The sequence below is a fragment of the Xenopus laevis genome, chromosome 7L (assembly GCF_017654675.1).
Source record: "Xenopus laevis strain J_2021 chromosome 7L, Xenopus_laevis_v10.1, whole genome shotgun sequence".
Classification (NCBI taxonomy): domain Eukaryota; kingdom Metazoa; phylum Chordata; class Amphibia; order Anura; family Pipidae; genus Xenopus; species Xenopus laevis.
The window spans coordinates 54,097,996-54,124,062 of NC_054383.1; the positions used below are offsets into that span (position 1 = coordinate 54,097,996).

General features: G+C 38.0%; 1 protein-coding gene across 15 annotated transcripts in view; it reads right to left on the minus strand.

Annotated features, from left to right (window-relative positions):
• LOC108703993 (zinc finger MIZ domain-containing protein 1) overlaps window positions 1-26,067 on the minus strand; it is a 316,532-nt gene that overhangs the window by 97,968 nt on the left and 192,497 nt on the right. For all 15 annotated transcript variants that reach the window (XM_041568977.1, XM_041568968.1, XM_018240327.2 and 12 more), the window contains 3 exons: window positions 11,143-11,254; window positions 7,620-7,733; window positions 6,404-6,509 (listed from right to left, as the gene is read on the minus strand). In XM_041568977.1, coding sequence (XP_041424911.1) covers window positions 6,404-6,509; window positions 7,620-7,733; window positions 11,143-11,202 — 280 coding nt within the window. In that variant the 5' untranslated portion in view covers window positions 11,203-11,254. The remainder of the gene's footprint in view (window positions 1-6,403; window positions 6,510-7,619; window positions 7,734-11,142; window positions 11,255-26,067) is intronic.

Consider the following 26,067-nt stretch of genomic DNA (forward strand, 5'->3'; position numbering starts at 1 on the left):
CACATAATGGAGTGCGGATCTTTTCATTAAGATTATATGCAACACTTTGGAGTGCCGCTGCCACAAATTGATTATATATATATATATATATATATATATATATATATATATATATATATATATATATATATATATACAGATTCAAAGTCCTAGCGCACACCATCCATGAGTGACTCCAAATATTAGATCACATACCTGGGTGCTACGCTGAAAAAAGCTGCATTATCCAAATTCCACTGACAAAAGGTGCTCACCAGGATTTTTTGGTTTAAAACTCCATATTTATTAAATAAATTTAAAACAGGAACCGGCCAACGTTTCGGTCTTTTTCTAAGACCTTTATCAACCTATATATAAATATATATATATATATATATATATATATATATATATATATATATATATATATAAAATCAACACATGTATATGTGTAACATCAATTCTTAAAACATAATAATCCTGATATACGGGCAGTCACCAAAAGGGGATTTAATTAACACATAAAAATTAGTATGCAGTTGAAATTTTCCAGTTCGTCACTTTCTGCTAACTACAAATAGCCAATATATAAATATATAAATACACTGGCATGCATGGCTTGCATCCCTCTCTAAGACACTAATCTGGGGGATATTTTTAGCCTGTCTGGATAACTCTCAGTTTACATTTAACAGAATGAGGCACTATGCAGTTTAGAAAGTATATGAAATCGCTGTTGAAGTTATCATCAAAATATATTCAGTGAAATGTCTCTTACTACTATGAATTGCCTTCATGTTTGTGCAATTCATTGGCTAAAAAAACCGAGCTGTAAATAGAGATTCAAAATTAAGAGATTAAATATATCTGAAAGAAATTGCCATAAGCAAGCCACATGTGTTTTTTCTAGTTTCCATTTAAACTGTATTTTGCCTGTGCAGATGTTATCTCACCAAAATGACTTGATTTAGCCAATCAACCTCTAGTGTAACAATACCAGAATTCATTTATCAAAATGCGGATATAATAATTAGGTGAAGAGGGTCATGGGCTGACCCATGGATGGGCTCAGGCTTTCTTAATGGGATGTCCTCTAGCCAATAAACTGATGCAACCATTATTTTGTTAGATATATTGGTGTGATCAAGTAGCATATATACAGCTAGTAATTGCACTAGATTTTCAGTCAGGGACACATGTAAAACCTGAACAGAAATCTGGCCAATACCCACCTCTGATGCCACAGCCACCACACAACACAAACATGTCCTATTGTGCTATGCCTGGATCTGTGACTAGGGAGAAGGTGAATGTGCACTGGAATGTGCATTTGGTTGCCGATTATGGAGATCCATGCAGACAGCAGAAATAAATGTTCCTTGGGTTCACCCTTAAAACCTTCTCTATAGCTTTCCCACTTTGTAAATTTTCTGCCATCAATGAAGCAGATAAAAGCCCTGGAGTTGATATGAGGGGGGGGGGTCTGCTTGTATGTGGAAGATTTTGCTGTTAACAGACAACATGCACTCAATGGAGATCTCCATGCAGGTGAAACAAGCCATCCTTAAGTTGCAAAAACAGAAAAAACCCATCCGAGAAATTGCTACAATATTAGGAGTGGCAAAATCTACAGTTTGGTGCATCCGGAGAAAGAAAGCAATCACTGGTGAACTCAGCAACGCAAAAAGACCTGGAAGTCCACGAAAGACAATAGTGGTGGATGATCGCAGAATCATTTCCATGGTGAAGTGAAATCGCTTCACAATAGCCAAACAAGTGAACAACACTCTCCAGGAGGCAGACGTATCGATATCCAAGTCTACCATAAAGAGAAGACTGCATGAAAGTAAATACAGAGTGTGCACTGCAGGGTGCAAGCAACTCATAAGCATCAAGACCCGCACCCGACCCGCAACTGCCTTATCCGCAACTCGCCGACCACAATCAAACAGGAAGTGATGTCATCAAAAGTGGGCGGGAAAGAAACAAGTTTTGTAAAATTTTAAAAGGAGTAAAATATAGATACTATTACATGAGATAAGACATTTAGACGAGACCTGAAACCCAACCCGCGAACCACAGACCCGCATCTATACCCTCACTTGGAAATCCACACCTCGTTCCGCAGGGCGTCTGCTTTTTTTGCGGGTAACCCGCAGGTACCAGACCAGCTGCAGGACTCTATACTGAGCTGCCAGACTGAAACCCGAGGAAGGAACAAACTTTAAACTTGATTTTGGAAAAACAGTAAAAAATAGAAATGGAAAAAAATTGAAAAAAAGTCTTTATTTCTGGTGAACAATCTGAAAACAACTGAACTGAAAAAAGTGTTTGGAAGGTGAACAACCCCTTTAAACAATTAGGTCGTTGTCACACTAGACTACATTTACAAATAGCGAAAAATACAAGCTTTGTATTCATTAATAAAAATTCATAAGGCTGTAATATTTAATTGAAAAACAGCATGGAGGTTTTAGAAATTTCAACTTCTGGGTAGACAATAGAATCCCAAAATATTATAATCAATGACCCATCATGGAGAAGCATTTTCCTAAAAAAAAAAAGCGAATACGGTACTAGATATAAAAACTTTCACAACTATGTATCATAGAGGAGTCTGCTTGTTTTATATGGTCGCTAAGATGGACATTTAACATTATGAGAAGAGCCAAAATTAACACAACTCCAGAATTTATTAAAATGTAATGAGCCTAATTTTTATTGTGATAGCTGTTACTTATGTAAAAAATAAGGACTAACGGCAGCAATAATTTTACCAAGCTGTGATATTTTTTGGCCACAGTTTATCTCAACTATTTTTTTTCCTACACACCTGCCACTGCTATAATATTAAATTTAATTGACACTAATAAAGTCTATGGAATATCAGTTGTATCAATGAAAACTTGATCTGTGACATTGTAACAGAAATTAGCATAAATCTAGGAGCTGCCTGCAAGCCGCTAGACTTTAGTAAACATAGTGTAACAGCTTCCATATAGTGGTTGCAATATAACAGGTAAAACATATTTGTTCCAAACTAAAAAAAAAAATCTGAATTATTAAAGTGATTGAAGTTTAGTAAAATGGACCTGGCAATCTGTTTTAGTAAACAGACACCAAAGTCTACAAATTATAGCTTCATTTTCTAAAGCTTTTGTTTTTCCCCTCTGCGAATATGTCACCCCCCCCCCCTTATATCCATGGAATTCCTGGCGTCTTTCCATGTAAGCAGTCTAGAATGTACCATTACAGATGCCGGGGAAAGTTTAATATGATGAAAACTGTGGCTTATTGAAAGCTGACTTTATCTGAACATACCTTTGTGATTGATGCTTGAAGAATTTGTTGATATTGGGTTGAATTCATCCGACCCTCGACTTTAACATGGGCTCCAGTCGTACCCACATTTTTGCACAGCCAGTTTTTCACATTTCATTTGATTACATACAACTTCACTAAAAATCTTTGTTCATAAAACACCTCAGTATTGAGATGTTCCTGGGTAATGAAAGACATACCACTATCTTTTTTTTGAAAGAGGAGTAAATTGTTATGCAGGCTGAGAGGGGTTCCCAAACTTTTTGATATCACTGTAATTTATAGTAAGAGTTCAAATCTAAATGGAAGGTTAATTCTAAAAAGCAGACAGGACAGTTCTATGTGAGGGGAAGTTCATATTTCAAAATTCACTTTTGATTATGTCACTTCCGGTTTGCAGCAACATCACTTCCTGTTTCATGGTGGTCAGTGGGTTGCAGGTCTGGCTGCCGATAAGGCAGTTGCGGGTCCGGGTCGGGTAGCGGATCAAAGTGGGTCTTAGAATTTGGTTCCGCGCAGGACTCTAACTTGCGTAAATAGGCACAATCTAGTTCACAATAAAGCATGCTTTTTAAAGGGACACTATCAATCCTTTTAGCAAAGAAATGCAGAGCCAGAAATTGACATGTTTTGTGCCCTATCTGCTGCCCAGGTCAGATGTTAACAGAAACAAGTGTTCCTTGCATTTGCCAAAAATGCCTTGTCTGACTAAGCCTCCGACACATTTCCCTTTTCCCTGTCTGTTTATAGATTGAAAGTGGATGGTGTACATCCAACTCACCCAGAGTATGAGAACGTAAAGGGAGTGGGGCAGATTCAAGTGAGACTGTACTATAGTACAGTCTCACTTGAATCTGGGGAATACCTCAGTGTCTGGCTTGTTCAGGAACTTCCATCTTCCACAGGGGAGAACTGTATAACTATCATTTAAATTCAAGTGCAACCTAAAGCACTAAAATGGGAGCAAAATGTAGTGTTCATTGAAACTATTCTAAAGGGACATTGCAACCATACATGCTGCCTTGCAACTTGCATCAGCTCTGATGAATTCCATGCAATTGTGAACATGGATGCAACTGATTTGTATTGCCTGACAGAGGGGCCTGTGTGCTCCAAAAGCTTGCAATTATTACTTATTCAGTTAGCCAATAAAAGGTATCACCAAACTTTACATTTTCTGTAACTAACTGATTCTAATTCACTGTAAAGCATAGGAATTTCAGGGGAGTCACTTGGTGCCTGCTCTGATGAATAATTGTGCACAAGTGTGTGTGTTTATTCATCTTACAGCGTACGTTAGATATCAATCGTGTGTTTTAATGCTACACTCTAAAACTAACCATTCAGATTTAAATTTTAAGATTAAAGTATGAAAAAATAACAAATTGGACAATGTTCTGGCCACAGGAAGCACAGGGAACCCTTAAGGGAAGGGGGCATGGGTGACTTATGATTTTGTGGAAATGAAGTCACAGTCACAAAACACACTAGGATCAGTTTCATCACCAGCGAGTAGAAGATTATGTTTATGTGAGTAGAACCCACATTTTCCAGAGGAAATCCACACAGATACACAGTTTTAACCACATAGACACCATGTAATACTTTTCCACTGGTCCAGATATTTATGCACTGAGGTAGGCCTTATTGTCATCCTACTGAAAATGTTGTTTGGCCAACCCAGATCATAGCTAGAGCAGTCCTGTAATACAAACCAAGAAGGCTTGGAACAAGTTTGAAACCTACTAAGCAGGGTGGCTATGGTGCACAGACATAAAATGGTGGTTGCATAGTAGCTTAGCTGTCTTGCAGTGCTCATGTCCAGAGTGTTGAATTCGGTTTTTTTCTTGCCACTTTCTGCAAGGAGTTAGGATTTTTCCCATAAACTGGGTCAGGGAAAGATGTGAATTTCTGCTTGTCACTGCATTAACATGTTGGCACAAAATCAAGATAGAGCATAACAGATACAGAAGATGGTAGAAGAGACCTCTAAATGGCAATATGTGTTTTACAGTAAGCAATACTGTGAGAATATTGTTTTGGAGATATACAATGAACACATTGCAGAAACTATACTCCCCTATTTTTACAGCAGTAAAAAGTGGTTCCTTGCTACCAGCAGACTTGGGAATTTTATTGTAGCACAGTGTAGCATCTATTCACCCTGTTCAGCTATAACAAGGTAACTACACTGTCTGCAGAGTCCAATCCAGCAGGGTAAGTACCACATGCATACAAATGCTTTTTCTGGCAGCACAAAATTAACGAGTCATTCATAGAATGTATGAACTCCATCCTCTGATTTGTGACTAGAACATACACGGAGATGGCAGGTCAATGGCAAAATTACATAGAAACCTTTATTTCCCCCATCCTTATTTTCCACACATATTTTGGAGCCATAAATCACTACACAGACAGCTGACCTCAAAGGCTCCTTGGCAGTCAGTGTGGAAACCCTTGGAGGAAGATGCTAACCTTGCTACAGTCCAAGAGGAGCTATCAAGATGTACTGATTTATGCCTATATAATAATAAAAATGTACTTAACCCTGCTTCCTCCAAAACAGTCTATAAATATGCTATAAAGTATAAAGCTCTTTTACACTGACAACAAGCAATTATTGCATAATAGACAAAAAACACACAATGTCCACCTTAATGGACAGTAAACAAGACATCAAGCACACAGCAAAGGTAAGTCAATATGGAATGAGTTTTATCTTAATAATCTGCATGTATATAATTTTTTAAAAAATAAACCACACCTGGGCCTACGGACAGCTAATTTAATAGACCCTAATCGCTTGCAATTATTATAAAAAAGTTTAGGAAGGCACAGAGAGCATTCTCAGCCTGGCCCTAATAAATCGGCACTGGTATACGAAAGCTGCTGACTGGTGTCAAAATTACACAATCCTCTTAGACAAGAGTTAAAATACAAAACCCAACAGATAAGTAGAAAGCAAGCTGCTACTAAGCAACCATGTACACATATTACGCATGACAGGCCCTGGCTTGTGTAAAGCACAACACTGCTTAGTTGGTATATCAAGAAGATTTCTTGTTTCCAAAACATAAATAAAAAAAGGCTTTCATCATACCTGCTGATTTGGGAGTGAACTTGTCTCTGTTGGCTGCACATACAGCTAGCAGCCTGTATCCAAGGTCCAGATCGAAACCTTGTTGTGCTGCAACTCGACTAACCACCTGTGGGAGGAGAAACACAAGATACTCTTTGCATAGAATTCCTTGAAAAGTTTTCTATTGAACTACATAACCATTTCAAGAATCAACATATCAGCAAGTGATATATTGTTCACCTACTTTAATTGGAATTACTGGAAGCTGGCAACCAGTCCACACGCTAGTAAAAGGAATATAAGTGTGTGTGAACCATCATGATAATTTTAAGTCTTTAACAGGATCCATTATCAGCACAATTGTACCAAGAAACACATCTACAATAGTTTTAAAATTTGTAAACTGTCCTGCACTAAATAATAGTGCCAAAAACAAAATATAAAAAAGGGATGTGTCTCAGTATCAGTGCCGGGCCTACAGGTGATCATGTCCAAGGCAAGTCTCCAGCCTGCTCATCCCCTTTGCCAAAACTAGGTCCCCCCACTATTGTACCCTAGACGTGTCTCTTCTGTCTACCCCTAGTGCCAGCCCTGCCCAGAATCTACAATTAGTGCTTCTTAGAGCAATGGCATGTTTTTAAGAGATAACTGCGGGTGACTTGCAATAACTTCTGCTCAGATGAACAGGAAGCAACCTAGGGCAGGTAGTGAAGTTTTAACTTACACACAAATAGCAACGATTAAAATATGGCATTTGCCATAGCCCAGACAATATGTAAACTGTTCTGCACTAAATAGAAGCAGACATTACGCTGTTTAAGAAGAATTTATGGTTAGGAATATCCCTTTAAAGGAGAACTAAACCCTAAAAATGAATATGGCTAACCACCAGCCTAAAGTTTCAGCTTCTCAACAGCAGCAATGATCCAGGACTTCAAGTGTCTGCGACACTAACAAGCTCAGCAGGCTCTGAGCAGCTGTTGAAAAGCTAAGCTTAGGGGTCATCGCAAATTAACAAGAAGAAAATGAGGTTGAAACAAAGCCCTAGTGTTCCAGAGTGAACCATGCACATGGACACGGGGTGGAGGGGGTGGGTAGTGCAAGGAGCAGTGGCAGGACCCTCTGGCCTACATGCTCCCCAAAACAGAAATTCAGGCTTCTTCCTATACAGTATCTAATTATAACAACATGATAATTCCAGATTGTTATGAAGATAAGCAACAAAGTCAGGACATACCGTCAAACAGCCCATGAGACTCTGCTCAAAAGGTCTCTGGAAAGCTCGGGGATCACCACACCAGTCCAAAAGCTCTGTAGCCGCATTGTGAAAGTTCGCAGGGTTCTGTAAGTGCTGAAATGAGAAATCAAATAACAACATGAATAAGAACCTAAGTTGTCAGACCAGTGAAGTCATATGAATTTCCAAGAAGCCACAAACAGTTGGACAACACTATAACTGTATATAATTATACTCAGGCCCGGATTTGTGGTGAGGCTGCATAGGCCCGGGCCTAGGGCGGCAAAAAATTAAGGGGCTTAGCGCTCCACTAATAAAATATGCGCATGTGCTCAATCTTGCTGGAGGGAGGGGGCGTCGGAGGATGCTGGCCAACGGGCGCCCTCTGGGCAAATCCGCGCCTGATTATACGCTTATACTCTCCACAAGAATTGCAGCAGATCTTTTTAAGTATAATCATCCGAAAATACAAAACAGTCAGGGATCCCCATATATATCCTACTTATTTTTCCTTATTGGTTTCCAAAACTATAATTTTCCCTGAATTGTACTACAGTGGTGTAATTTGACAGAACTGCCCCCACCTCTACAAAAACTATCTTGAGATGGGTCCCTCCACTCATATCTCCTGTCTTCTGTGTCTGCGCCTGAAGCCAATGCATTGGCCAGGGTGCAGACACAAAGTGGATTTTGACACCTAAATGCATACTTCCACATGTTTTTGGAGTTTGGGAGGAAACATGCAAGTGTGGGTAGAACATACAAACTCCATCGAGATGTGTTGTGACTGGAATTGAAGCTATATCAGTCTATCACCACAAATGTCAGCCATTGTCATTTCTTATGCTTTGCAATGAAAACTAGTGACAGACAATTAGAGATGTTTAATATGCAGCTGTTTTTAGCAAGAGCACCACAGCAGTCAACAGAGCAGATTTTATAGGCCTAAAATGTCAAAGGGCTTAAAGCAGTTCACGTACCATAAACACTGATAGACTTAAAACAGTGGAGTGGTGGGGAGCAGTAAATGATCCAATTACATCAAAATAATAGTTTTTATATGTTCATCCAGCACCTAAAAAACTATTTATTGGCAATAAACCTCATCTTGCATATGACAAATGTTTGCATTTTTTTGTAGAAAACCATCAATTCTTTTTGACCCTTGTCTATCTTTCTTTGTAAGAATAAAACCTATTGTAATCTATATAGGTTATCTTCTGTATAAACGTGTGTCCTATTTAACTAGAATGGCTTCCCACGTGGCTGCAAAGCAGTTTATTTGTATCAACTGTAGTAGTCTTTCGGAAGCAAACATTCACTTCTTAGGGCAGAGACACATGCTCAGATTTGGGGAGATTTAGTCGCCCGACGATACATCGCCTCTTCTTCGGAACGACTAATCTCCCCAAATTGCCTCCCGTCGGCTAGAATCTAAATTGCCGGTGGGATAGCACTCTGAGCACTTAGTTTTCATAAGTCGCCCAAAGTTTCCTCATGAGGCAACTTCGGGACAGCACCGATTGTCAGCCAGCCGGCAAATTTCCATTCTAGCTGGCAGGAGGCAGTTCGGGGAGATTGGTCACCCCGAAGAAGATGAGATTTGTCGCTGGGCGACTAATCTCCCCGAATCGGAGCGTGTGTCTCTGCACTTACCAGTGCAATGGTAAAGTGCATTTACATGAATGCAACCGGTTCTGTAATTGAACCAAAGCACACAAAACAATACTTTCAAAATATACAACTTGATACAAACAATTATGTGTTATTGTTTAATTGCAGATTTTCTGAATGAGAAACACTGTTTCATAGATTTTGATATGTCTCTCACAAGGAGGTATAACATGGAATCCTTACTACACATGAACCATGCTGCTATTCACTCTTGAACAGGCTTTCATGCTCAAGAGCAGGGATCCCCAACCTTTAGAATCCGTGAGCAACATTCAGAAGTAAAAGGAGTTGGGGAGCAACACTAGCATGAAAAACGTTCCTGGGGTGCCAAATAGGGGCGGTGATTGGCCATTTAGTAGCCCCTATGCGGATTTTCAACCCACATTGAGGCTCTGTTTGGCAGTACACCTGTTTTTATACAACCAAAACTTGCCTCCAAGCCTGAAATTCAAAAATAAGCACCTGCTTTGATGCCACTGGGAGCAACATCCAAGGGGTTGGAGAGCAACATGTTGCTCGCGAGCTACTGGTTGGGGATCACTGCTCAAGAGTATATAGATACAGCATGTAAGATATGTCAATGCTACAAAATCGCCTTAGTATGTGGATGTATTGCTAAGGCATAGAGAAGGCAAACCAATCAAAATTACAGGATGGATATACCTTGTATTATAAATAAAGAGCTGCCATGCTGCTATAAAGACACAAACAGATTAAAATGTCTCAGACAGAACTCCTTGCCACTAATGCTATTTACCTACCAAACATTGCCACTGTGATTTACATTTGACCCCATGGGGGTCAAATTGCCATTCAAAGTAGAGAAGGCTCAGGTTACACAGCAGATAAGCTCTGTATAACATAATGGTGTTATCTGTTATCCACTACTTAACCTGTGGCATATATCCTTTTTTCAATTTCCGCCATTGCTACACAGCAGCTTGTTTATATGAACAATAGTAGTGTTTCTGAAGCAAACAGATCAGTTTTACCAGTGCAGGGCAACAGTACATGATATTTTCATTACTTTTAAACATGTTAATTTTTTGGTGTTACTGTTCCTTTAATTAGCTCATATGTTCTTGCAGTGTAGGGATATTTGCAGGAAACCCACGCATACTCAGGAGAGCATACAAACATTCTGTAAATAATGTTTTTTGCTGTTTTGGTGCAATTTATTTTCTAACGAGAAGCACATAACACCTATGGATAGTTGAGCACTAAACCTTTTATAACAAAAAGGGACAACTTTATTAAAAACGGAGATCAATTTTTCATGGTTCGTGAAAAAACATGACAAAGTTCCTCAAGTATAATTTTTTACAACTCAAGTACTTGCAGTTCAAGTTCAAGAAAGAACTCAAAATTTAAAAACTCACCAGCTAAAAGTTGACAAGTCTCTTTAGAAGTCAATTGCAAGTGTCTTTGAAGATTTACAGCAAGTTTGTGTTGTTCTTCAAGTTTATTAAGAGTCAAGATTTTATAGCACCACTGAAATTTTTTTTAATAATGCGATTTTTGCGTGCAAGCAACTCCCCCCCCCCAACAAAACACGTTTGTCTTTATCTTGTGTGAGCTTCTTAAATATGTTAGGGCTTGAGAATAAAACAATTTTCCATTCTTGAAACCTGAATATTTATAGATTTTTGCGTGCAAGCAACTCCCCCCCCCCAACAAAACACGTTTGTCTTTATCTTGTGTGAGCTTCTTAAATATGTTAGGGCTTGAGAATAAAACAATTTTCCATTCTTGAAACCTGAATATTTATAGAGCTGCCTATTGGTGTATCCCATGCAAGTTCTGTAAAGTACTAGCTAGTTTAGTAATTCAACTTTCTAAGTTCACTTACCTGTTTTATGCACTGCAGACGGTCATTAGTCTGTTGTATGTGCCTATCCATAGAGTTCATTCTGGAAGATTCCTCTCTTCTTCTACCTGAAAGCCATGAAAGATCTTCAGACCTGCAAAAACACAATAAAAAAAAAAAACAGACAATTTAAATTCTTGCAAGAATAGCATATACAGGGTATACTATACACAGGAATAGGATTTATTATCCAGAATGCTTGGGACTGATGGTTTTCCAGATAAAGATCTTTCTGTAATTTGGATCACAACCGTTCTCTACTACTGTTATTCTAAAAATGATCATACAGACTAACATATAGAACCACATATACATAGATATTGGAACAAACAAAAATGTATATGGAGTACTCCTTTATTACATCACTGACAGGAACTCCACCTGTTCAAGCAACCACAAATTACTTTTTCTACTGCTTTAAATGCAGATATTCCTTAACTTTTTTTCTCCTCTCGCTAAAAGAAAAAACTGGCTGACTATAATGTTTGGTACAGGCACATCTTGTATATCTTAGATTTTACATATAATCTGGGAAGTACAATAAATATACATTATATTGTGAGCGTCAGACCAAAGGAATACGTTAAAAAGATGAGTTTTGCCTTTACTTTCTGAATTTCTTTTTTCAAATAATAACCTTGAGACATGAGCAGCATACTGAAAGAATATGTGGGTACTAGTACCAAAAATACATCTTATCATAGGGTAAGGGTATTGGCACACAAGGTTATTGTTTTTTTAAAAAATGCTGCTCAACTGTGCTGGACCAGACTTATTGGCACCCAAGCCCAATCCCCCCACCCCCAAATGGTTGCTTGTTCACCTCCTCATGACAGTGGCAACCACTCATTTGGCAATCATTGATGGTTGGATACTGTGTGGGCTTAGTCAGTGTGTGGCAACCCTTAAGAATGCTCTGCCAATTAAACTTGAAGCAGCAATGATAACGTAATTATTGCTATGTAAGATTGCAGTGTAATGAAAGGGTCAAGTAAAAGGTTGTTCAGCTTACTCACAAGTAAGGAACTATGTGTAGTTAAAGAGGACTAGTGGATGCTGGTAACCCATTGATGCAAAAGAGATGCACAAAATCATTGTCCTAATAAGATCACCTCAGTGTGAAGTTTTCATTATAAAAGCATGCAACGGAAATTGAATGGTTGGCATCTAAGGGCAATGACGCATGGAGTGTTTTGTCATGGCTACAAAACACTAGAAAATCATGTGAGTGGAGTATTTTAGCAGACTTAAAGCTCAGTATTCCCCTAGAGCTAGGTATTTTCTGGTGTTTGGTAGCCATGACAAAACACACTGCGTGTCATTCTCCTAATTGTGTATGTGCCCAACATGAAAGCGGTTACCAAAACCAGAGGAAACGATTATCTAATCATTGCTTTAATAAAATGCAGTGATAGAAAAATCCCACACCCATAATATTTCTGCCTTGTCAGATCGGGGAACCAGATTTAATACAGCACACAGTAGAAATGGCAGCTATCAACCCCGCTGCACAAGTCAAGTCTGCAGTTACAGCAATGGTATGGGCATCCCAGGGACTTTTCCGATGGGAGTGATGTGGCTCAAATAGGGGCAGGGGACTATCACCAGTTAAAATAGGAGGGGTGGGGATTTGTTCTCCTTTAAATGGCACTAACTACCAAATAAAATGATAAATTATAGTTTTATTTCATTTTTAAAATTGCCACTGCGAGCGCTAAGCTATCCACAACAGGAGGGAGCTCCCAGGGGATGGCCATGTTCAGTCATGTGCATAGCCATAAGGTCTCTTGGCTCACTTATTAGACACATGCGTGTAATGTCACACACATAATGATTGAAAGCTGTGACACTTTGCTTAGTGTCACAACATGGCCTCCCTCCCAGTGTGGGTGGCTTAGCGCTTTTCCCCAACTGGAGTGCAGGAAGCATTTTTGTGATGATAGGTGTCCTTTAAACAAAAATACTAATTATATACAGGGATTCACTTAAAATCAGCCAAACACTGAATTTTCCACAAAAGATCAGATCGAATACTAAACTGAATCAAAACTGTATTTCACACATTCTGTTTTTTTAAAAAAAAAACAAACTGCATTATATAAAAAGGTGTTGCCTTCGTTAGTCAGGTGCAGCACTAAGGACTCAAAACCTGCAAAAAGATTTGGTGAATTATGAATGGAATCCTAGATTTGGTGCATCTCTAATTATATATTAATGCTTTCTGCAACACAGTAAAAGTTGTATTACTTTATTTTTTACAGGAATTCAACCTATACAAAGATACAAACACACACACACAGACAATACAGAGGAAGACAGGTGCACCTTACTTAAAGGGATACTGTCATGGGAAAAAAAAAATTCAAAATGAATCAGTTAATATTGCTGATCCAGCAGAATTCTGCACTGAAATCCATTTCTCAAAAGAGCAAACAGATTTTTTATATTCAATTTTGAAATCTGACAAGGGGCTAGACATATTGTCAATTTCCCAGCTGCCCCAAGTCATGTGACTTGTGCTCTGATAGACTTCAATCACTCTTTACTGCTGTACTGCAAGTTGAAGTGATATCACCCCCCCCCCCAGCAGCCAAACATAAGAACAATGGGAAGGTAACCAGATAGCAGCTCCCTAACACAAGATAAACAGCTGCCTGGCAGATCTAAGAACAACACTCAATAGTAAAAACCCATGTCCCACTGAGACTCCTTCAGTTACATTGAGAAGGAAAAACAGCAGTCTGCCAGAAAGCATTTCTCACCTAAAGTGCAGGCACAAGTCACATGACCAGGAGCAGCTGGGAAATGGACAAAATGTCTAGCCCCATGTCAAATTTCAAAATTGAATATAATAAAAGCTGTTTGCTCTTTTGAGAAATGGATTTCAGTGCAGAAGTCTGCTGAAGTAGCACTACTAACTGGTGCGCTATGGAAAAAAAACATGTTTTCCGATGACAGGATCCCTTTAAACAGTACACTGATGCATTCCTCCTAAAATCCTTAAAAAAAAAAAATCACTGTATTTGTGTGATTATATAGGACTTGTGGCACTTGTCAGCCCACTGCATAAACAGTATGGCAAATATGTTCATCAGATATAAGTGTTCATCAGATATAAAATCCCACACGTGTTGTGTCCTTGTGGGGTGGCAATGTTTGGCAGAAATAAATGGGACAAAGAGAATGTATGCTTAATACAGACAAAAATGGGGATATTGGCATAGGCACAGCTTTCTCTATGGGCATATATTCTCTACAGTAAATACATTGTATTTTATTTTTTTTACTTTTCTAAAGTAAAAGTTAAAATGGAAGGCCTTCATTGAATCATTTTGTCCCCTAGTAATGTATCAACTAAATGTTGCAAAATTGTAACAGTTTAGAGTCTGTGCCTGAATTACCGAGCTGACAGACTCAAACACCAGGGAGAGGGACATTAAACTTTAAACTTAGACTTTGAAAAAACTGTAAAAAAAATAGAAAGTTATTGAATAAAGTCTTTAGTGTTTGGAAGGTGAACAGCCCCTTTAAGTTAATGACAAAAAAAACCCACAAAAATCAAATAAAACCCCTTAAAAATTTCCTGCATATCCCATCAGCAACCGAGAATCAAGGCAACTGTAAATCCACTCCAGAATTCTCACCTCATGCTAAGCTTAACCCATGAACAATTGAGAATCAAGGCAACTGTAAATCCACTCAAGAATACTCAGCTCATGTTAAGCACAAAGCTGTTCACATTTTGTACAATCAACAGAATTCTCTATATGAATTTACAATGTCTATTTCTCCTAAAAGGAAACTACAATGTCAGACTAAAGGGGCAATCAATGCTCTATACTTTACGAAAGTCTTCAGATAAAAATGAATTTCCCTATAACCAGAGTTTAAAAGAAACATAAAAGTTGCATATTAAAAGGGTGGTTAAATGGTTGTATAAAAAAAATCAGTAAGCATGCTTTGAGAATCAATGTCAATCAACCCAGTCTGGTATTTGCCAGCACTTGACAATATATTATAATCTCTAAATTAAAGGAGACCTTTGCTCTAAAATTAAGAAGAATTGCCACCAATATTCTCTCTAATCGGTGATTCATCCTCAACATAACTATTCAGTCATCATCTTGATTACAGAATCTGTGGTATATTGCAGTGTCTATAATGTACCATACTGTTCAGAGCACATGGCCTTATGTTTATTTTACTGGTGATGGTTAATTGTTGCCATTTCCTCCTTCAGACATTAGATGTCTCCCTTACCTACAAAAGCATATTTCATACTGCCCAGACACCATGCTCTATGTTCCTTTAAGCCTTTACAAGTCCTTACAAATCCTCTGCTGCTGCTTCCTAACAGATAGTACTAAAGCTGACACTGTCTGTCTGACCTTGTGGTTATTGATTAACTATCTCCCCATTCACTGCCATCTTTCACACCTCCAGGGCTTGCAAACAGAGAGCTTAGGAACAGCAGTCGAACACACTGACAGCCACTCTCAAAAAAGCTGATCTTGAACACATAGAGATGAAGAGAAATATATATAAAAAGGGTATGGGGCTAAAAGCAAGAGAAAAATAACAGAAATTGTAGTTGTAGTAGAAGAAGAGTGCAACATGCAACGGTACTGCAAATCAAGCTAAGGGGATTAAGGGACCAGGGAACAGTTTTAGCATGGGCATGGCAGCAGTCTGCAAGTGGGTGGAGAAAAGTAATATGACAACATTAAAAATAACATAAATCAAAGAAAACATATATATTCAGTGAAAAGGTGAGCACATGGATGAGGCAAGCCAAGGTTAACACAATGTAGAGGATATGTCAGTATGTCAAATCAGCAGCCCTCCTGATGCTGTTTGATTACAACACCCAATCACCCTTTTGGGTAGTTTGAGAGTTGTTGAAGAATGACAGGTTGAACCTATTGGTGTTTTCACAACATGAGAAACACTTATCCATGTACGAACGCAAAAAAAGGCAAAGCCATGGAAACCTTTTTCAGTTGACAGATAAATGAACATGATATGGTGGCAGTAATTTAGTAAAAGTAAATAAAAGTAAGTAAAAGTAAAAAAGCATACATGCATGCATACATACATGCATAGATCTGGGAGGAATCCTTATTTACTCTCCTAAATACTCCAGAAAGCCCAAATTAAAGGTGCCTTCAGGTTATATGCAGGGTAAACACTTATTTGTTGCCCTACACAATGTTGAAACCAAGATTAAATGCATGGTATATAAATATCTTGATGTATTAATAATCTTGTTAAAAGCAATGGAGGACTCCTGACCAAATGCTACCCCTCAAAGTTGTTTCATCTGATTAGTTGATATGGGTTACTAAACAGAATGCAACTCTTATTATATTACTCCCATAGAGTACTTGGCTTAGAGATTGTCATCTGTCTGGCTGTGAACCCGACATTCAGGGTTTTAAACAAGCTGATCAATTTTCAGATATTTAAATGCACAGTTTAGTGTAAAAATAAAAATTGGTTAAATAGATAGGCTGTGCAAAATAATAAATATTTCTAATATAGTTAGTTGGCCAAAAATGTAATGTATAAAGGCTGGAGTGACTGGATGTGTAACATAACATAACAGAACTCTACTTCCTGCTTTGCAGCTTCCTTGCTTTCCACTGACTGGTTACCAGGCAGTAACCAATCAGAGTTAGAGAGATGAAAAGCAGGAAGTTCTGTTCAGCCTTTATACATCACATTTTTGCCTAACAAACTATATTAGAAACATTTTTATTTTGCACAGCCTATTTACCCAGTTTTTATTTTTATACTGAACAATTCCTTTAAAAACTAAGCAGGTCTGCCCCCTGATTGACAAGTGATGTGGCTAATTACCCTGCCCACAAATGGCAATGGTCCACCCCTATATGTCATTGTCCCACCTCTACACATCATTGGCCTGCCTCTAACATAACCAGTCCCGACTCTAATGTCACCAGCGCTGCCCCCCTGCCTGGACTGCAAATGAAGAAAAACCTATCTTAGCTTCACACAAAGTATTCTCTTATTCCCCTTGTTTACACGATTCCTGTCAGGTTGCCGACTCTTAGAGCCAAACTCAATGGATTTGTGTATTAATTATGTATTGTAGAGCAATGATGTACACCTACATTGATGAAAAAAAATGCATCCAAAACCTTCCCAGCTATTGCAGAGAAGAGGGTTTGTGTATTATGGAAGTTTTAAATAGAAGATGGAGGAGGGCTCTCCTGCTCAGGGAGGAATATCAGAGCATTGATTGGGGCATTAAGTTTTCAGCTAAAAACACAGAACAGAAATGGTTGTCATTTAAAATTATATTAAAGCATTACTGTTCTCAATTTATTCCCTTAAGGAGTAAATGTAGAAGCTCTAAGAATCACCCTATGTGGCTTAATATAGAAGTAAAGAAGTGAATAGGAAAGAAGAGAAAGGCATTTAAAAACGACAAGTCTGTTGGGGCAGAAGCTGCATTTAATGAATATAAATACTATGATAAATGTTGTACATCAGCAATCCGGAAGGCAAAGAAAGGAAATGAAGAGTGCATTGCGGCGGAGGCTAAGACTAACCCCAAAAAGTTTTTTACATATATTAATAGTAAAAAGATGCAGGTTGAGAGTGTTCCTCCATTAAATAAAGGTACCAGTATGGTTGTAACAGATACAGAAAAGGCAAATGTACTAAATCAGTTATTTTCTTCAGTGTATACAATAGAGGAGTCTGAGTTCCCAGACTCACTTCATAGCTGCACTGATGGCTCAGCTCAATCTAGTCAGTGGCTGACCAGGATATGATTCATAAAGCTTTAATAAAAATTAACGTAAACAAGGCTCCAGGGCCTGATGGCATACACTCCCGGGTTCTAAGAGAGCTTAGTTCAGTTTTAGACCAGCCCCTATTTCTGATTTTCTCAGATTCACTTTCATCTGGTATGGTACCTAAGGATTGGAGAAAAGCTAATGTCATTCCAATATTTAAAAAGGGATTATGATCTCAGCCTGGCAATTATAGGCCTGTGAGTTTGACATCTGTGGTGGGCAAATTATTTTAAGGCTTGTTAAGGGATCACAATTCAAAATTTTGTCCTAGTGAATGACATTATGAGCAGCAATCAGCATGGCTTTATGAAGGATAGGTCATGTCAGACTAATTTGATTGCTTTTTATGATGAGGTAAGTAAGATGCTGGACAGTGGAGGGACAGGGATTTTGCCAAAGTGTTTGATACCGTGCCCCACAAACTATTGCTTTCTAAACTAAGGTCTGTTGGGCTTAATGAAGTCGTTTGCACATGGACAGGGAACTGGCTACAGGATTGGGTACAGAGGGTAGTAGTTAATGGTACATTCTCTACTTGGAGTAAGGTTTTTAGTGGGGTCCCTCAGGGCTCGGTATTGGGTACACTTTTATTTAACTTGTTTATTAATGACTATGGGGAGGGTATTGAAAGTAACGTATCAGTGTTTGCAGATGACACAAAACTATCCAGCACAATTAATTCCATCCAGGATGTGGCATCCTTGCAACAGGATCTTGACAAACTGACAATCTGGACAGCTAAGTGGCAAATGAGATTCAATGTTGATACATGTAAAGTCATGCACCTGGGATGTAAAAATATCCAAGCCACTTATACCCTTAATGGGACTGCACTAGGCAAATCCATTATGGACCTTGGAGTCATTGTAGATGATAAACTTGGCCGTAGCAAGCAATGCCAGTCAGCAGCATCAAGGACAAATAAGGTATTGAGCTGTATTAAAAGGTGCATTGATTAATGGCAGGAAGCGGTCATTCTTCCACTTTATAGAGCACTGGTAAAGCCCCATCTACAATATGCTGTACAGTTTTGGTCTCCATCTCTCAAACAGGACATTATTGTATTAGAGAGGGTACAGAGAAGAGAAACTAAGCTGGTAAAAGGTATGGAAAATCTTAGCTATGAAGAAAGACTGGCCAAATTGGGGATGTTCACGCTGGAGAAGAGGCGTTTAAGGGGTGATATGATAACTATGTATAAATATATAAGGTGATCATATAATAATCTCGAAAATGCTTTATTTACCAGTAGTTCTTTCCAGCTGACACAAGGTCACCCATTCCGTTTAGAAGAAAAGAGGTTCCGCCTAAATATTCGGAAGGGTTTTTTACAGTGAGAGCTGTGAAGATGTGGAATTCTCTCCCTGAATCAGTGGTACAGGCTGATACATTAGATAGCTTTGAGAAGGGGTTGGATGGCTTTTTAGCAAGTGAGGGAATACAGGGTTATGTAAGATACCTCATAGGACAAGAGACTAGTCCGATTGCCATTTTAGAGTCAGGAAGGAATTTTTTCCCCCTCTGATGCAAATTGGAGAGGCTTCAGATGGGGTTTTTTGTCTTCCTCTGGATCAACTGGCAGTTAGGCAGGTTTAAAAAAAAATAAAAAGGTTAAAGGTTGAACTTGATGGTGTCTTTTCTCAACCTAAATTACTATGTTACTATGTGTTGGGATTGTTGAAATAAAAGCGCCATTTTTGTTAATTGCTTTCATCTTTAATGGTGATTTTACTAAAGGACATACATTTTCCTGGTTTTATAATCATCTGAATCTAATGTACTGTCAAGTCTTTGCACCCATGGTCCACTACCTTAAATTCTATATTCCAAACAGAATTTCTGCTCCCCTTGAAGGAGTGGGGTTGAGATCACCTCTTGCATTAAAAAAAAGATCTGTATTATACTAAAGAGGGACCCGTTTTTACATAATTGTTATTGTCAGTCCTTTGTAGCCCACATAGACCTCTCATAACAATATTCTCATTCACTCTCCCTCCCAGGGTGCATTTCTTCTCTCTCCTCCCTAGTTGCAGACAGATGAAAAAGAATAAACACTGAAAGACCCACAGAAAAGTTAACTGATCTATACGTTTATTAAAGATAGCTTGCAGGCAAAAATGCTAATCCTCCCACAGCAGTAACAGCTTCAAGTAAATGATCCATACCTAAAAGCTTGAAGATCACACACAGTCATTCTTACTACTGCCCTGACCGCAAAAATCTCAAGCCCCACTACGGTTGAAAAAAGCTCCATTCATCCGCTCACTGTCTCCACACCTCTCCTTTCCTTCTCAGGAATGTGGATTAACCATTTCACTGTACGGAAAACTTTCAGTTACTGTTCAGAAGCAATCCAATATGCAGTGATACTATCTGAAGACTTGCATCCGGGAAAACCGCTGTTAAGTATATACAGTCATATGAAAAAGTTTGGGAACCCCTCTCAAACTGCATAATAATTTACTCCACTTTCAACAAAAAAGATAATAGTGGTATATCTTTAATTTCCCATGAAAATCCGAGTACTGGGGTGTTTTCAGAACAAATATTTTTAGTGAAGCAGTATTCAGTTGTATGAAATTAAATCAAATGTGAAAAACTGGCTGAGTAAAAATTTGGGTACCCTTGTAATTTTGCTAATTTGAATGCCTGTAACTGTTCAATACTGATTACTGGCAAAACCAAATTTGTTGGATTAGCTAGTTAAGCCTTGAACTTTATAGACGGTGTGTCCAATCATGAGAAAAGGTATTTAAATTGGCCAATTGTGCTTCTGTTTGACTATCCTCTGGAGAGTGTCAGCATGGGATCCTCAAAGCAACTCTCAAAAAATCAGAAAACAAAGATTATTCAGTATCATGGTTTGGGGAAGGCTACAAAAAGCTATCTCAGAGGTTTATTAAACTGTCAGTTTCAACGGTAATCAGGAAATGGAAGGCCACAAGCACAGTTGCTGTAACACCTTGGTCTGGCATGCCCACAATACAGGAGGATTGTGAGAATGGTTACAGACAAACCAAAGATTATCTCCAAAGACCTGCAAGAACATCTTGCTGCAGATGGTGTATCTGTACATCATTCTACAATTTAGCGCAATTTGCACATAGAACATCTGTATGGCAGGGTGATAAGAAAGAAGCCCTTTCTGCACTCACGCCACAGAGTTGCTTGTTGTATGCAAAAGCTCATTTAGACAAGCCACATTCATTTTGGAACAGAGTGCTTTGGACTGATGAGACAAAAATGTAGTTATTTGGTCATAACAAAAAGGGCTTTGCATGGCGGAAGAAAAACACCAAATTCCAAGAAAAACACCTGCAAACTACTGTCAAATTTGGTGGAGGTTCAATCGTGCTGTGGGCTGTCTGGCTAGTTCAGGGACTGGGGCCCTTTTTAAAGTCTAGGGTCAGATGAATTCAACCCAATATCAACAAATTCTTCAGAATAATGTTCAAACATGAGTCACAAATTTGAAGTTAAGCAGGGGTTGGATATTCCAACAAGACAATGACCCTAAACACACTTCGAAATTTGCAAAGGCATTTATGCAGAGGTATAAGTACAATATTCTGGAATGGCAGAAAAATCTATGGGATTATTTGAAGCAGGCTGTCCATGTTTGGCAACCATCAAATTTAACTGAGCTGGAGAGATTTTGTTTGGACGATTGGTCAAAAATACCGCCATCCAGAATCCAGACACTCATCAATGGCTAGAGGAGGCTGTATTGATCTAATATCTCGGGTTGGGATGCCCAAATTTATGCACCCGTCTAATTTTGTTATGATGAATATTACATATTTTCTGTTAATTCAATAAACTTTATGTCACTGCTGAAATGCTTCTGTTTCCATAAGGCATGTTATGTATTAAAAGGAAGTTGCTACATTGAAAGCTCAGCCAATGATAAACAAAACTCCAAAGAATTAAGAGTGGTTTATCATCTTTAAATATGTCACTGCAGAATTAAAGCAATAAAAGCATATATCAGTGCACAATAACAACCACATGCACGTTCTGCCTATTTTTATTCTGGATTAGTGATTTTGTATGATGTATTCAAAACTGCTCTGATTATCAAATGCACAAACCATTTTTCACACATAGAAAAGATTTCTGATCTCAGGGACATGAAATCCAGGGATATATGTACAAGGACTAAAACAAAACCCAAGCAGGGGACCCTAAATAGGCCCCGTAGGAACAAATAATTTGACCTTTTATTAAAGAATAAAAAAAAGATCTGTTGTAGCATCCCACATGCAGGCAATGAAGGGTATAGCCGGACATATGGGTAGCACTAAGTGCTCTGAGGTAAAAGGTGGGGGGCCAGTAACCACATTTTGCATAGGGGCATATGTAATTTGCTATGTCTCTCAGCCAAAACACTATTGACATCAGAAGTGCATTATAAAATAAAAAGAGAGGAAAAAGTGTGTGGGAGAGATAGAAAAGGAATGTAGATTAAAAATAATTTGTGTAAACACTACAGTACAAGGGAAATTTAAGCAGGAAAACAATGGAGAAAGAACAGAAAAAATATTGCACATACAACTGATGAATACAGTGAAAGAAAAAAGAAACAAGAGTAACAGAGGCAAGACAACAATATTGAGGTGATAGGGAAAAAAATGTTGGGAAACTAACAGACTAAAATAGGAGATAAAGATTGTAACAGAAAGAAGGAAACCATGAGGACAGATTCACAACAGCTGCATTTTTTTAAAGCAGTACTTTAGATTAAGTGGCAGTTGCATATTAATTACAGAGTTAATTAATTAGGTACTATCATGTAATCATGTTCTAATTCATTGGTTTACTCTCAAGTGTATAAAGCAGTACTAACATATGAAAGCAAAGTAACGAGTAATATTTCTTCCAATTAACACTTGGGAGTTTCTAAGCAAGTTCTACAGCAGGGGGTTCGGTTAGACCCAGTATATTAAAGAAAGATTTATTTCTATAAAATAAAGAGTTAAAGGGCATTGCCTTTCTCATCAGATGGGCCTAGACTATATGGCCCCTATAGCAAATGTAAACAGACTACAACCACTGCAATAACATGGTCAAGTCAAAACTTGTCTGCTTTTTTAAACGTCATTCTATGATTGCTCTTTCTTTATAAACAAATTGCCTGACTTATGTCTACAAAACAATTGTTTCACCACTGAAAAGCAAAAATATCCCATTTACTCAAAAGCTGATGTTATGAGCTCTTTTGGTAACTGCACCATAGTTTAAAAATAGCTGACAACTAAATATTATGTTTATGCCACCATGTTCCTTATTTAACCACAGGAAACTACAAGAGCAAGCAGAGTGGACACAGAATTTCACAGGTTGAAGAAAAAGAACAGTAGAGAAACTAGTGGCATATAGAGGATATGTCAGTAAACAAATAGAAGACAATTACAAGGGTCCACTAGGGCAGAAAAAAGAACCATACAATAAAGGTGAACTATCACTGTACCAACAGATGCACTGGGGAGCAGCTACTTACAGGGTTCTAGATATGGAAAACTGAAGTTTACAATTTTTTTAATTTTATTTTTTTAAAGCAAGGAACTTAAATATATATCCCTGCAGTGGAATCCTTCCCAGCTGTGTCCTGTTGTTGGGAGCACAAGCACTTGGTCTATTAAAGTTAAAAATCAACTGACAGAAAGGAATCTAAAATGGATCCTGGATTGGCAGAGAACAGAAGTGGAATAGCACATGCAGGGATATCCGTGAGTGTAATAGCACTAGGTACACTATAAGCTTTGCAAACTGGGGTGCCAGTATTTACATATGTAAGCAAATATACCATAGTGCATTTACAAGCTCTTAAACAGATAGTCCACCAACATATAAACATATTTATTGCTTGGGTCCGACTGCAGCCAGAGCACTGTGAACAGTCTGTATTTTATATACTTTTTAAGCAATTCAGAACATGTTGATGATTAATTTAAATTAATCTGACCATACACATACCTATACCATACAAAATTTCAAATAATTATTTGTAAGTATATGTTGCCCCACCAATTGATTCGGGGGATCTGCAAGATAGTAAATACATCTGCTGATACACTATGTTAGACAGTTTATGGTGTATTGGCAGATAAGGATTGAAGAGGAATTCACTTCCTGCTGTTCTGATAGTGTGTGAACTTTGTGTACACTATAAGGGTGAAGAGAAAACTGGCAATTCATTGCAAGGACATGTGAAACAAATCACATGACTGACCATACCGTGCGATTCACTGCGGCGACTTATGTATTGACCTATGATTGATAAGTTGCCGCAATCCCGGTTTTTAAAAGTTGAGGCGTTTCTTCACCCCAAGTGGTATACCCATGTAAAACCACCTAGATACAGAAACCATTGAATTCTGCTCAGGAATCTCTGATCACTGGGCTGCTTCACATCAAACCTCTGTTGATTCAGGGGCCCTACAAAGCCATAGTTATTACTAATGGGAAATGCCAAGAGGAAGCTATTAAAAGCCATGTGTGTTTATGTCTGGGTTTATGATAACAAACTTTGCCAAACCTATGCATATGGCACTAAGCAATGAGGCTGTAACCCACTGTTCCTAATACCATCCCCATTCAACAAAATTGGGATGAGCACAAACTGTTATTGCACTTTATATTTTGAGGAATCCCCCTATTATGGCAAAAAAACAATGGTTAGTCATCATAAACTGAATTAGTAGGAATATGGATTCCAAAGAGCTGACTGCGCTGTTCATTTTAGCAGACATCTCTTGCAGTGGATGTAAGTCTGAAGAAAACATGCTAAATCTCAATTTAAAAGGATTGTGCTAACCTACGTGCATCTGCAGAACTAGGGAAAGCAAAGACAGATAACCTGAGCAAACACAGACAATACACAAAAGATTTGATACACAAAAATATAGGTATGGAATCACATATCCAGAATGCTTGGGACATGGTTTTTTTCCCCATAATTTTGATCTCCATACTTAAGTCTACTAAAAACATTTAAACATTAAATAAACCACCAACCTGGATATATGCAGTTAGTATCAAGTACAAGACACTGTTTTATTATTAAAAGATTAAGTCAAAGATTTCTGGATAATGGGTTTCCAGAAAAGGTATCCTATACCTGAACTTTTGCTATATTGATAAATTGATGAAGTAGTCTAAAAACACCTCTAAAGAAAGCTGAATCAAAACATTCTGCCCATTTAGTGGTGCATACAATGAGACATCTTGAAAAGAATGGGGAATCCCAAAGAATGCTATAGTAAAAATAAAGAAAAAATTGTGGTGGAAAGCAGATGTAAATGCACTTATATTTATTATTGCAGAGCATACAGTATATACCTTAATTTTATTTAAATAAGGGGGGAATCCTTTATCTCAATAAGGTCTTCTACCTCCATCTTACACAGACCTTTTTTGCATTACAGTAAGATGAAGCAGATCCTGTTTCATCTAAATGAACATCACCTGTTTCTTAAGCCATTTAAAATTCTGATCGGTATTGATAGTATTCACATGGAGCTCCACATGGAATCCAGTATTTCGGCATGGAAACGTGAAGGTATGCATTTTTGCATCAAAGACTACTCTGTGGGGTAAATGTAATAAAATTCGCAAAGAGAACAAATTTTCAAAGAAAACATTTGTATGTCCCAATGTAATATTTTTCATTAGGCTTTTATTGCATTGCGAACACCTGCTTGAAGATGGTGTAAAATTTTGGAGCAAACTTAACTTTTTCATTAAGAAGTTTTATTACATACGCTGCACATAAAATTCACAATCGCTATTCTACTGTTGCGTGAGGGGCAAAGTGTTCACAAAGGCAAAACTGTTCATTTTACAAACACGACGACGTTCGAAGACTTTTGTATTTAGTAAAACAATGTGGACTCCATCTTGCCATCAATCATTGTTCTTTACAAAAGTCTATAAGAGTCATCACAGTTTTAAAATATGAAACAGATAAGACAGATGTTAAAAAAGGCAGACATTGAAGGGTTCCTTTGGTAGCAAGCTGTAAGCAATAAGATTGTGTGGGTATATTCCTTGTTAACTGCAGCCAAGCCAGTTGAATGATGTA